The following is a 14,126-nucleotide window of genomic DNA, read 5'->3' as shown; positions in this document are numbered from 1 at the left end:
ATGGTCGTTTCGTGTGTGCACACTCCAATCCTGGACTATAATAATTATCTTGAGCAGACAGCGCTCGACTAAATCAATACTATGGCTGACTAATAAAGGTGTTGCCCACACACACACACACACCCTCGCACACAACGCGGCCACACACGGATTTGGATACAGAATTGAATATAGAAACAATCGCAGCCGCAGTGCCAGTTGCAGATACATTTGGAGATACATTTGCAGACGCAGTTGCAGTTGCAGTTGCAGATACAGATACAAATGCATTTGCAGTGGACAGACGCTTGACAGGTCGCCGGGAAAGGGCATTAGAAATAAGTTGGAATAATATAAATAGGGGAGGAGTTTGGCTACACTGCGGGAAAAATTAATGATCATAGAAGTTTCGAAGTTAAAAGTTCTCAAATTCATTCTGAAGTTAAAAAAATCAAAATAAACGTAATTTTGTTTTGTTTTTACTTCCTAAAATTACAGCTTAAGAGTAATTTAGCTTTTTTCGAAGTGCATCAACCTGCAACTCGTTTCCTCATAAAAGATTTAGGCTGTCCACTGGCCTTTAATGATGCCCCACTCGGATTGGTTTTTATCCCTGATTTGTATTAATTACACGTACCTCCGAAGCTTTGGATTACCGTAGGCTTAGCTCTGCCCCTTTTGGGGGGCCATAGGAAAAAAAACAATCAAATATGCATTTTAAAAGTTGCCCGACTTTGGAGTCTCCAGTACACTCGCCTCGTTTTCAGTTGAGTTTAGTTTCGTTTCGTTCCGTTCCGATCCGATCCGACTCCCCATGGCCTGCAACTCAAACAGCAGCCAAAGCCCAGACCAAACCATATTTGTCTAACCTGGGCCCACACACTCACACACACACACTCACACACACATATGTCAGGGGGCCTTAAAGGGGGGTTTAGGGGGGTCGACGGGCCTCTATTTACCCAGGACCCAGGGTGCCCGAGTGCATGCTGCGCTCTGTTTTTAGACAGTGGGCGGCCGCTGCTCCTCTCTATGCTATTCAAAAAATTTAATGGCATTTTAAATAAGAAATTACACAGGCCGTGCATATTTCATAAGACTTCGTATGCGCCGGCGATGTTCGACGCGGCTCAGAGTTCGACTGAGAAACGTGAGAGAGAAAGGGTGGGGAAAGTGGAGGGGAAAGTGGAGAAAGAGTGAGAGCGAGAGTCCCTGCTCGACTCCCCAAAGTATCAAATGGAAAAACTGTGGCCCAAAAGCAAAGAAAAGCGTGCCACGGCTGCAAAATAGTTGCAGTTTTCGCCTCAAAGCAAAAGGCCAAGAGTTAGCTGATCAACTAAGAAATACCATTTAATAAATGACTTACATGCTGATATGTTATTATAAATGATATATAAGAATGTAGTGTTGAATGTTAAGGACCTTAAAAAGTATAGTAAGCTATAACTTCGGTTTATTATGCTTTTTTTGTTTTAATAATATTTGTAAGTTATTTTAATTAATTCCTAACAATGAATACAATAGTTTGAAATGTTCCAATATTATTTTATTTTTCTTCATAAACGTAATTAAAATAATATATTTGATACAAATTGGGTTTTATTTCTTATATTAAATGATCTTTGAAAATCATATCAAAGCAAACGTTTGAAATTCACATTAACAGATCATTCTTTAAAACTTATTTAAAGCTTCTTATATATTTTATTTTGAAAAAAGTTTAACAACAATTCGTATATATTGTGTAAAATATATTTAAGATGTTTCAAACTTTTATAGATTGGTACGCTTGGTATATTTTTGATGCTATGAACTTTTAAAGATTGGTACGTTTACTATTCTTCTCAAGTCTTTAAAAATAATTTCTAAATTGTCTTTTTTTCCCACCTCTCACCAGCCCATCATACCCCATATTATTCACAAAAATATTGGCGGAATGTTAGCTGTAATTCTAGCTTTATATGGGCGAATGGACGCGGGTAGCTGGGTTGCAAAAGTTGTGCTACCTTTTTGCATAGCTTTGGACTCATTTAATATTTATGTGTCTCTAAATATTAAATATTATTTCAAGGCTTTGCAGTGCGTTGCACGGCCTTTTCTACCCATTTCCCGTTGCAGTTGCATTTGCAATTGCAGTTGCTGTTGCTGTTTTTGCCTTTGAGCCATTCGATTTGCGATGGTTTGAGAAAGCAATAGAAAGGAATGGAAAGGAAAGGAAAGGAAAGTAAAGCGTAGCATACATTCGAGCGCTTGACCGGAGTCGCCGGATTTTCGCTTCCTGGCTTTTCTTTTTATTTAAACTTGCGAGATTTGCGCGCCCATGAATAATTACCCAGCCTGCCGCTCTTTATTCTCTATTCTCCGAATGGCGAAGGCGTGCTTTTTCCGCTCTAGTCTGGCAGCTTATACAAGTTTAATATTTAATGACTGTGTGCAGCCGTTTTAACACTTTGTAGACTTTCGCCCCCCCCTCGCAACTCAACTCACACCCCAATTTCTTGCAGTGAAAGCGCGCTTTCAATCAGCACAAAGGACACGCAAGGCTCTTCGTCCAGTCCCAAGTCATTACAGCGCAACCAACAATGCGCAGTCTTTGGGGGGCAAACTAAAAAATAAGAGGAGACTTACGTGGATGGCCGTATATCCTCATTATCCCCTATGCTTAAAACAATAAATTACTATTTGCAAGAGGTTAATTTTTACTTTCAAAGTACAAGCCAACAGAAATTACATGAGCAACGACTGCAGAAGTTGCAATTGCTCGACAACTGCAACAACCATAACAATGTCGAGTAAAGCTGAAGTAAATACCATAAAAGCCAGGGTCGAGCTGGGTAGAAATGCCAGCAAAACCCATACAATGTTGTAGGTCCTTTAAGATGGCAGCGTGATTTTATTATCTGGCAAGATGTTTGCTTTACTTTGTTTTAATGCCTTTCTGAAAAACTTTCAAGTAAAGGCTACCTCCATTTCGATCGATATATAAAGCCATATATTATAAAGATTTTAAGATCGCTACGTTATTTGTTGAATGATCTTATATAATAAAACCCTAAGAAATTTGCTAGAATGCTAATGCTAATGCTCAGAATACAGTCTACGTATAATGTTAAAATCTATATTAAAATAATACTAGTTTTCTTGCCAAAAGGCTTGTCCAAATAAATCTTTAATCTTAATAATATGCTATTTACAATTGTAAAACCTGAACTTAAGAATTTTTTCAATATTTGTTTAAAATAGATTCTGTCACGCCGTCATCTCTGCCAGAAATACCCTTTTCCAAAGTTCAAGTTTCGTCCGAGCTCGCAGGACAGCCGAGCAAGACAACTTTTTTTTTTGGGAGGGGTCAACAATAAAACCAGCACAGGGCACACACACAAAAAAAGGGGGTAGCCAGGGGCGGAGGGGCGGACACGCCGAAAGGGGTGCCTCGGATCGCGGTATTTTCGAGGGTCTGAAAGAAGTCGGCGGCCCATTTGAATGTTTTATAGCAATTGCTGTTGTCGGCTGCGGTTGATGTTGTTGCTTTTGTTGTTGTTACTGTTGTTGTTGCTGTTGTTGTTGCTGTTGTTGTTGTTGTTGTTGTTGCTGTTGTTGTTGCTGCCAGTTGGCAGTTGCTGGTTAGTCGGCAACTTGACACACCTCAATGCACGTTGCACTCAACACTTGGCGTATAATTATTTATTACATTTAAATTATTGTTGCCATTGTTGTGAGGTGAGTGTTGTTGTTGTAGTGGCAAACAAAACTTTCAGGGGGGTCGGAAAAGGGGGGAAAAGGTGGTGAAAGGGGGGTTCGGGAGTAGAAAAGCGAGCTTCATGCACTCGCACTTGGCTTTATGATTGCTACAATTATTGCTGCTGTTGCTGTGTTGCCCCTGCAATTCCTTGGACAGCATTTCCACCAGTGCAATTGTTTATTGTTGTTTAGCTCTCTTGCATTTCATTATATTCCGATATATATATATATATATATATATGTATATATATATATATAAGTATATATACAGTCACAGGGAGAAAGAAACCAGATATCGTATGAGCTACCCAAGAAGTATCTATATACCAGTATCGCGCAGTAGCTTTCCCTGCTGCCTGCGCCTCGCGAAATGTGTTTTTCACATTATTCCCATGAATAATGCATTGGGCCAATATGCATATTTTATGTGAAATTCGTGCAATAAAATACTATTAAATATTTAGTTGCCGCCGCCGTCGACGTTTTTGTCTTGCGGCAAAGAAAAAAGAATGTACAAGGAGCTAGATCCACTGGGTGTCCTGCCTGCCGCACGGTCATTAGAAATTCGGGGCCCTCTGCCTGGGAATGGAAATGGGATTTATAAAAATGCAAATCGATTCGCGGGATCGGGATCGGGATCCCCAATGAAAAGTGTCAGTCCAGAGGAAGTCTCTCGATAATTGTAGTCGCCGGGGCATTCGTTCTTAAATGAATTATTTCTGGCGTCTTAGAAAATGAATGAAAAGCACGGGGCATAAATAGCTGTAAAACCAGAAGGTGCGGTCACACGGAGGAAAATTTAATATAATTTTTGTCTAAATCAATAAATAATATATATCCCAAGATAAATTAAAATGGCAAACATTTATTTTTATAAAAAGCATCAAGCTAAAACAAAAAATTTCCGAAGAGTTTTTAAAATGTTTAGAAGTAAAAAGCCTTATTACTTTAAATATAAGGCTTTGAATATTATTTTTAAATATTTTTCTGATTTTTTTGTTTTATTTCTTTTAAATAAAACTTAAATAAGTCCAGTAATTGAGATTAAGTTCTTTAAATTATGGCTTTGAGATCTACAAAAAAAAATAAAATATACATTTTTTTAAAAAGACAAGCTAATTGCATACAAATAAATGGAAAAGTAATATCGAACTTTATTGGTCATTTTTTGCCATGCAGAAATAAAAGTAGCTATGTCTGAAGAAGACAACGTGGCCAAGGTTGCCGGAATTTGGGGGGAAAATTGTGTGGGAAAGTGGGTGGGAAAGTGGGTGGCATGCGTGCGACTGTCTGAGTAATACAAATAAATGAATGAACAGAGAACTAGCAGCTGCCGAAAAGAGAGTGTAAATGCGGAAGTGCGGAAAAGCGGAAAAGCGAGAGCTAGAGCTAGAGAGAGAAAACTAGTTGGCAGTAGTAATAGTGAAGGCTGCCAGCGAACAGGCGCCCAGGAAAAGTAAAAGCTGCCCCACAAAGCGCCAAGGAAATCGCAAAGTTCCTGCTAGTTGTGACGCACAAGGGCGGTGGGGGGTTAAGGGCATTCAGTGGGTTAAGAGTGGGGATATTTAAGGGGGCTTGTGGTGAGCAAGTTGCAGACAAGAGAAATAACAAACTTGAGACGCCACCACGGTGGAACACGAATCGAAAATGAATAATAAATAAAGTGTTATATAATATGAGAAATATACACAGCAAAAACGACAGGAGGAGAACTACAGCAAAAGTTCTAAGGAAAGCAGTCGGGTTTGGGGGCTTTAGGGGGTTAAGGATAAAGGACATGCCGGGAGGTGGAGCAAAAATGGTGTAGTTTTAGTGCTTTTTCCAAAGGAAGGGAATGGGGCGCGATGGGTTGTGCTGAGTTTATGTGCGCGCTTGAAAAATAAAATTAAAATTGCATTAGAATCCAAGGGGTATTACAGGCAAGCGGGGGTTGGTAGAGGGTTAAAGGGGGCAGGGGGGCAGGGGGGTGGGAGGTTAACCCGCGATGTAGTGAAAACTTGAAGGCTGTTGAAAGGGGGTAAGTCTATGCATTTGGATTGATGGCAAATGCGAGTGTGAGGGCGTGTTATAAATTTATATTTTATTGCCATCAGACACACACACACACACACACAAAGTTATAGAAAACCATATTCGTATATGTCTTTATATATATATATATATATATATGGGGATCTCTGAGTATGGCTGCAAATAAAAAAGTATTGAAAAAGTCCTGGCCCTGGCTACGAAAAATATTTTCTTTGGGTGGAAAACAAAAATCAATAAATTTTTATAGAAATTTGTAGCAGCGGAAAAGTTAATTAAATAAATTATTATGTGAATGGGGCGTGCACACGATGAGTAATTGGCAAAAAGAAGAAGAAGAAGAAGAATGAGAAGCCGAAGAAGAAGAAGTAGAAGAAGCAGCGACGTCAGCAGCGAAGCGCCGCAAATTAAATTAAATGAGTTGAAAGAAAGTTGAATGCGCGCACACTTCAAATTTGTTTTTGTTGAGCAAGAGCGGTGAAGAGGGAGAAAGGGGGGCGGTGTGGGGTCTTCAATGGAAGGAAATGCCATTTGTTGTTGCGCCAGCTAAGGGGAATTGAAAATTTAATTAATTAAACATTTTCGAGCAGAGCTCGTAATATTTTATTATATGAATTGTACTATGCGAGAGTTTTATAATCGCCAGTCTGAATGGATGGCTGACAGGGGGTTGATTAATCTCCGACAAATGCTAGAGAAGCGAAATTTTAACGATCTCTACATCGAGAAAAATTAATAGACTGTTGTGCAACTATATAATTAATTTTTGTGGCGATAGAGATTTTTCTAATAATTTTTTTTTATTTTGTGTTTGTGAGAAAAAACTTAAGATTTTTGAATTTTGTTTTGTGTTTCAGGATAAGAATCTCATAACATCTATTTCTGTAGGGCATTGTTTATTATATGAATTCAAATACATTTTATAATAATAAGTTAATGTCTAAGTTATTTATCTTTAGCATTAAAATAGCAATCAAACACTTAACTTATCTAACAATCCTGTGGTTATTAGGTAAAATAATCCCCCAAACACATAACTTTAGCTACAGCCATGTATCTCTACTATTTACAAGCGAGTAAAGTGTTCACACTGCCTGCCATAAGTAAGCGCCCCCCAAGCCGACAAAACTCTGGCGTCATTAACAAAGTGTTTTACATAAAATAGCATTTTTAACGCCATTTTGTTTGCAGCTCGGCCGCGTTTGTTACAGTTACAGCCACTATGAACTGCCTGTAAAAATGTAAAAATGCTTCCGACTTTTCAATTTCAATTATTCATACGTTTTATGACCTTTTTCCTTGGCATGCAGTATGGCAGTATGGCGTATGGCTCTTCTCGGTATGGAGTTTTCCAGCTTTCCAGCTCTTCGGTTCTCCGGCGCCTACTCCTCAAATATTTAAGACTTGCATTATATGTTCTCCTTATGCGCTGCATTTTTTTCCTGTGCTTTGTTTTGTTTTATAATTTTTTTTGTATTCTTCTGGCTCATGCTCGCTGCACATAATTTGTATTACGCCCCTGCATATAAAATGCATGGCTACGTGCGCGGAGGGGGCGTGGCCGGCCACTGACCAACTGGCGAACTGGCCAAAAGGAAGGCTTTATGGCCAGAGCCTCTGTTTCGGCCATGGCACGAAACGTGCATCAATTTAACTTTTCCTATGCCTCCGTGGAGTGAGCAGAGCAAAAAAAAAAAAAAAACAAAATAAAAATTTGGATTCTCTCCATTTCAGTCTCAGTTTTAGTTTTCCAGTTTTAGTTTTGAAGCTCCCGGTTAACCCCTAAATGGCCAGCTTTTTGCCGCTGCCAACTGATTAATACGGCCGCCCGGGGTTAAAGGCGGGCTCAATTAAGCGGTACAGAGAGCTTCCCCCTGAATTCCTAATAATAGCAATAAATAAATGGCTTTTTGTACTATACATTGCGCTAGGTAAAGGTAAAGTCAAAGCCTTTGGCCGGGCCGTAAAAAGCCGCCAAGACAATGGGGCCGGGATAGCCCCACTTTGTATACTAATTTGCTTTCGGTGGCTCCTCCTCGGCTCTTTGCATACGAAAATGCTTTCGCAACATTTATGGCATTCATAAACTTTTACGGCCAGCCACAATTCGTGTGCAAATGTCACAGGGCCAAAAAGAAAAACTAGCGATTGGTCGCCGTTTTCCGACTCAAAAGATACCTACCTGGTATGCAAAGTTTTCTAATTATTTAAAAGTCGGCAAGAAGGAAATGTTAAAGGTTATGATGGCGAATATATTTGCCACACACAGCTTATAATGCTGCGATGGCTTTTGAGTGGCTGGCTCTTAGTATATGTTAAATATTGAAAGTGTTGGAGGAATCAGGTATTTTGGAAACTTACAAAAATAGTTTATAAAAATACTATATATTTTAAATATTTACTGGCATATTTGAATATAAGTCTAGTAATAGCTTATTTGGTTCATACTATAAAATTGCTGTTTGTTTAAATATAAATTTTTACTTCTCTTATTTTATAAATAATTGATTTTAGAATATAAATTTGTATCTATTTTATTTTAGAAATACAACAATTGAAAGTTTTGAAGGGACTGACTTATTTTTTATTTAAAAAATATTTTAAAATCTATTAAACGATGAATTATATGATCGAAACTTAATCGGTTCATGCTTAAAAATGAGCTTTTAATTTTTAATCTTTAATTTAAGTAATAAAACTCTTAACTAACTCCGAATTTCTTTCCATATTTTTTATTTCAGGCCAAGATGATCGAGAGTGGAGGCCATGGTGGCTGGATGGGTGCCGCGGCCGCAGCAACTGGGGCAGCTTCAGTGGCGGGTAAGTGTCAGCTAAACGTGATTCCCTTTCAGCCTTTTCATAATGTCCGCGTGACGTGTCTTCCAGCAGACAGCTACCAGTATCAGCTGCAGTCCATGTGGCAGAAGTGCTGGAACACCAATCAGCAGAACCTGGTGCAGCAGCTGCGATTCCGCGAGCGGGGACCCCTGAAGTCCTGGCGACCCGAGGCCATGGCCGAGGCCATCTTAGTGTCCTGAAGGAGGGTCTTTCCCTGTCCCAGGCAGCCCGTAAATTCGACATCCCCTATCCCACCTTCGTGCTGTACGCCAATCGGGTGCACAACATGCTGGGACCCTCCCTCGACGGTGGCGCTGATCCTCGACCGAAGGCCAGAGGTCGTCCGCAGAGGATCCTGCTGGGCATGTGGCCCGAGGAGCTCATCCGCAGCGTCATCAAGGCGGTGGTCTTCCGCGACTATCGCGAAATCAAGGAGGACATGGGCGCCCACCAATATGCCAATGGACAGGCCCATGGCGTAAGTACTTATTTGTTGATTTAATTTGGGGGTCTTATAACCTATAACTATTTGTATATATTATTTAACTATTTTGAATTTTAAACTGAAATATTTAAGACTGTGTTTAATCATTTTCATAAACGAAAAATTCAAAATTAGCAAAAACTTTAACCTATAATCCAAAATTATGAGATAAAGATAAAAGCAAAGTCATTTTATAAACGTTTATTTCAAAGTGTAAGCTTTTATAGTTCCTTATGAAATAACAGCCAATTTTCTCAGAGCATGTTTTATAAGGCCATATAATGTTATTTAAAATGCCAACATAATAATAAACATTTTTCATTGGCAAACGTTAATGTATGTAGTAATTTTATTTCAATCAGGTGGAATTCGTATTGCGTAAACAAAAAGTGTAATTACGTTATTTTTGGGGCGCCAAGGTCTAATTTCTAAACATTATGCCAATTGAGTTTATTTATTTTCTAAATAACATTATAAATGGGGATATATAGGTGAACTTATCTCCAACCAAAGTTACTAAAGTTATTATCTATTTTTATACATGTTTAAGCCTTAAGTTATTTATTTTCTTATTACTTTATTATTGGGGATTCCTTAATGAACTCTACATGAATTTTACCCACTATTTTTCCCTTTCTTCTTGTTTTTCAAATGCTTGTAGTCCTATATTGGAGGCGGTACCACATCGAATGGCTATCACAGTGCTGCGGCGGCCAAGATGGCTGCCCAGAATGCTTCACTGGCTCCTCCGGATGCCGGAAGTCCTTTGAGCTCCATGACGGAGACCCTCCGCCGCCAGATCCTTTCGCAGCAGCAGCAACAACAGCAGCAGCAGCACCACCACCAGCAGCAGTCGCACCACCAGCAGCAGCCCTCGCACCACCAACAGCAGTCGCCCCATGGCCAGTCCATGAACATGTATAAATCGCCGGCATATTTGCAACGATCCGAGATCGAAGATCAAGTATCCGCAGCGGCGGCCGTGGCAGCAGCGGCGGCCAAGCATCAGCAACAGGGTGAGCGAAGGGGTTCGGAAAATCTACCCGATTTGAGTGCCCTTGGTTTGATGGGTCTTCCGGGTCTGAATGTAATGCCCTCGCGGGGATCAGGCGGAGGAAGTGGTGGAGCGGCGCCCAACAGTGCCGCCTCCTATGCTCGCGAGCTGTCACGCGAAAGGGAACGCGACCGGGAAAGGGAGCGGGAAAGGGAGCGGGAGTTGTCCCGCCAATATGGCAGCCAGTCGCGGGGCTCGAGTTCCGGTTCCGGCAGCGCCAAGTCCCTGACCGCCAGCCAAAGAACCGGCGCCGCCTCGCCCTATTCCGCCGCCCACTATGCCAAACACCAGGCGAGTGCCTACAACAAGCGCTTTCTGGAGAGCCTGCCCGCCGGCATTGACTTCGAGGCCATTGCGAACGGCCTGCTGCAGAAGTCGGTGACCAAGAGCCCGCGCTTTGAGGACTTCTTCCCGGGACCCGGCCAGGACATGAGTGAGCTGTTCGCCAACCAGGATGCAGCTGCAGCGGCTGCGGCGGCCGCCTATGCCCCACCTGGTGGGGCAGGAGGTGGCTCCGGTGTCCGCGAATCGCCACTCATGAAGATCAAGCTGGAGCAGCAACATGCCACCGAGCTGCCGCACGAGGATTGAATCCTGCAAAGGGGCGCACATTAGGGTGGGGCAATTCTTAAGATGCTAAGTGCAAGTAAAATCAAAGGGGGTGATAAGTAATCGTTGGATAACAGTAAGTAAATATGACTTTAGAAATAAAAGCCAAGCAATGTCTAATAAAAAAAAAACATTTATAAGTTTAAAAAGAGAGGAAGCTACATTTTAATTACAAAACTACTTTAAAAATAGTAAAAATTAAAAGGAAAGCTAATAAAGTGTGACTGATATTATAATAAATATCTTAACGCTTACACACATTAAACAAAATTATCAAAATATATAATAGAGAATGGAATATTAAATGAAGTACCAAGTATCCTTGTTGAAAAAGAATTTTTAATCAAAATTAAGATTTCAAACAATTACGGTTTCGCGAACAACCATTTAAGTTTCTTTTTTAACACTTACAAATAAAAAAGTTTTTACCTAATAAACAAAATAAATAAAAAATAGCCCATAATATCCAAAGATTACTGGCCCCCGAAAATCTATTTGCCCGCATAGGAAAACCACCCTAAACCCCTAAAAAAAACAGAGAAAAAACAAACACACTTATTTGGACTGCTACTTGAACCCCAACGTTTTTAGTGTTTAGTGCTTAGTTGAAGTTGCTAACTGGTTTTTATGCCTAGGCTAGTTTTAGAGCGTAACGTGGAAGGTATAAAGTATTAACCTATTATTAAAGCACAACCCAAAACCCCCACAAACACACATATACATACTTCGGAACTTTCCTGTAAGGATAGGATCTCGTAATTTGTCTTATTTATTTTCGAGAGAATTCGTTGCGTTGATTGCCTTTTTTGCCACGCGAAAAATAATAATAATAAATAGGAGTAACGATAAACGTAAACGTAAACGATAAAATTTACGATTAGAGACTTGTGCATTTCTTAAATGTAGCTTAACCCTAGAATAGTTCACAAATACAAAACACACTGAATGTTGTCAAATCCGGTAATTACAACTTTATATATATATATACGCAAATACTTTAGATACATAAACCCACACAGATAGAGGTGCATACCCACGCACGTACATATATGATACTTATATTAATGGTATTTCCAAATGTAACTGTAAATAATGTACAAATTTCCATAGCTTTAGGCTTCGACTTAATCTTAGACTTACCCCAAAAAGCCCCTTCGCAGCACTTCTTCTATGGTAATCGTATTGTAAATGAACGAATGAGCAAACAACGCAGGCAGCATCGCATTAAATTTGTGCTAATTTTATGTAAACAATCACCCGCATACACACACACACACACACACACACCAATACCATTGCACACAATACAATACACACAATACACTCGACTGTCAGATATGCATATGTATTGTCCGTACTCTGTGAGTGAACTATTATTATTATACCTATTATTACGATTATTATTATCTATCCCTAAAGATGCGCGAGGCATTCTTGAGTTTAGTTAAACAGTAAATTATACAACAATAAAGAGAAAATAAAAACAAATTGAAAAACTAAAAGTCAACAAAGCTGTTTTGTTATTTTATTTGCGGGTAAAGGATGGGTGGATTAAAATTGGATTAATATTTGGTCTGTGAGTATTTAAAATCGAAAAAAAATAATGAAGTAGCTGTGGTACTTGGAAAATCTTAAATCTCTTTGGGTGCACAAAAATGGATTAATAATGTATTTTCTATTTAAAAATTAGTGTTATCTATGGAATACAAAAAAAACTCAAAAAACTTTATCAAAGGAATATTTCCTATTACAGATAGGTGGCGCAGAAAACAAGTTCTAAACTTTCATCAAATGTCTTTTAAAAGGCCTAACAAAAAAAAAAAAAACAACTGAAACTGGAATTTACATATATAAAGTGAAATGATTTCTATCAGAATAAATGTAGACATAATTGCAGCTCAGGAAAAAGGCAAACTTCTACTGCCTAAAACAATTGCTGTTAACAAATGTAAAGTGTTGCCCCATTAAAAGACGACACGCTTCAGCCAATTTTGGGAATGAGAAAATAAAAATGAAAGCGGTTCTCAGGCATTCATTTGACTCAACCCCTTTCTGGCAATTGCAGTTCCTCGACAACCAACTGCTGGCCCCAATTCCGAAGACATAATTCACTTAATGCCCCTCAAAGCAAGTGCAACTTGGGCAGAACGAGCACAACAATGCCGCCTTCTTACCCTTTTGAGCGCGCGCACACACACACACACGCATTCCCTTTTCAAGGTCAAGTGGCAAGTGAAAGCGATGTCGTAGCCGCCCTTTGTTGTTGCTGCTGCTGTTGTCGGTGAAAGAAAACAATTACTTTGGCACTTAACAGCTTAACACATCACTTTGCACTTGATGCAAAACTCGGTCTGCTCGCAGGACTCTCATGACTTCGGACCCATCTCGCCGGGACTCGGAGGTCCTTTGGTCCCCCGGAAACATCCTAAACATCCCGGGCATCCTTAGCTGCAGTCTGCAGATAAATAGGAGCAGCCAAAGCCAAGAAGGGCTGGCGAGGGGGGGCCGAACACTGTCCGCAGCGGAGACAAGCGAACAGTTGTAATGCTCAAGGTCATTCCGGAGCAGTTGCTGGCTGGCCACCCTTTGGGCAGCAAGCAAAGCCGACACTGAGAGAAATTCGTGTTTGCAATAAAAGCCAATGGTGATATAAAAGAAGATTAAGATTTTGAATCACTAGGGGGTAGTAACTTTGAGAGCATTCAATTAGTTAAGCTAAGTTTGTATTCTCCTTTTGTGGTTATTAAATCTGAATATAGTGTAAGAACAAATTTTATTCATACAAATATGTGCCTTTCCTTTCCTTTCCTTTAATATAATTTATCAATGACATATTTTTAAAAAGGATTACTCTTTATTAATGGTTGTAGAAAATTGTATTTATTTAAAAACTTGCCCTGTTCTTAATATAATTTAAAGCTTTACATATTTTGAAAGGAATATTTGTTTTTATTATGTTTTAAGTGGTAGTCAACATTTTTTCTGCCAGTGTGGCGAAGCCAACGAGGAAGGCAGCCGCTCGACTGGCCCTGAATGGCAAGTGGCTTTCATCTTGTGAGACACCCACACAAACCCACTTGGTGGTTGAACGGGGGAGATTGACTTTTGGGTGGGGCTGGCAGAAGGATGCGGAGGAGCAACAGGAGTGCCAAAGGGTCGAGACTCGTCCTCGTTCTCGTCCTCGTACTCGGTCTGGGTCTCATTCTCGTTCTCATTCTCGGTCAGCCTTGAATTGCGACCCACAAACAACTTCCTTCCAGCCATGGCAGCTGCCTTCGTCCTGCCTTTCGTCCTTGCCAGCAATTCGCCTGTGGTTGCCGCCTGCTGTCTGTCTTGCTTCTGCTCCTCGTCCTTGTAGTTGTCCTGATCCACTTTTACCCCCTCAAATCCCCG

The 14,126-nt window shown here is 40.1% G+C and overlaps 1 protein-coding gene across 1 annotated transcript in view; it reads left to right on the top strand.

Annotated features, from left to right (window-relative positions):
• The window catches only part of LOC128258999 (protein bric-a-brac 2), a 31,380-nt gene extending 19,145 nt beyond the window's left edge, over window positions 1-12,235 (top strand). Inside the window, 4 exon segments of the mRNA XM_052991062.1 lie at window positions 8,490-8,568; window positions 8,638-8,772; window positions 8,775-9,064; window positions 9,732-12,235. Of these exon segments, the coding sequence (XP_052847022.1) occupies window positions 8,490-8,568; window positions 8,638-8,772; window positions 8,775-9,064; window positions 9,732-10,715 (1,488 nt within the window). The 3' untranslated portion in view covers window positions 10,716-12,235.
• The last annotated feature ends 1,891 nt before the right edge of the window (window positions 12,236-14,126 follow it).

This window comes from Drosophila gunungcola (genome assembly GCF_025200985.1).
Source record: "Drosophila gunungcola strain Sukarami chromosome 3L unlocalized genomic scaffold, Dgunungcola_SK_2 000005F, whole genome shotgun sequence".
Taxonomy (NCBI): Eukaryota; Metazoa; Arthropoda; class Insecta; order Diptera; family Drosophilidae; genus Drosophila; species Drosophila gunungcola.
Note: the sequence above shows the minus strand (reverse complement) of the source record. Positions and strands in the feature narration are given on the sequence as shown.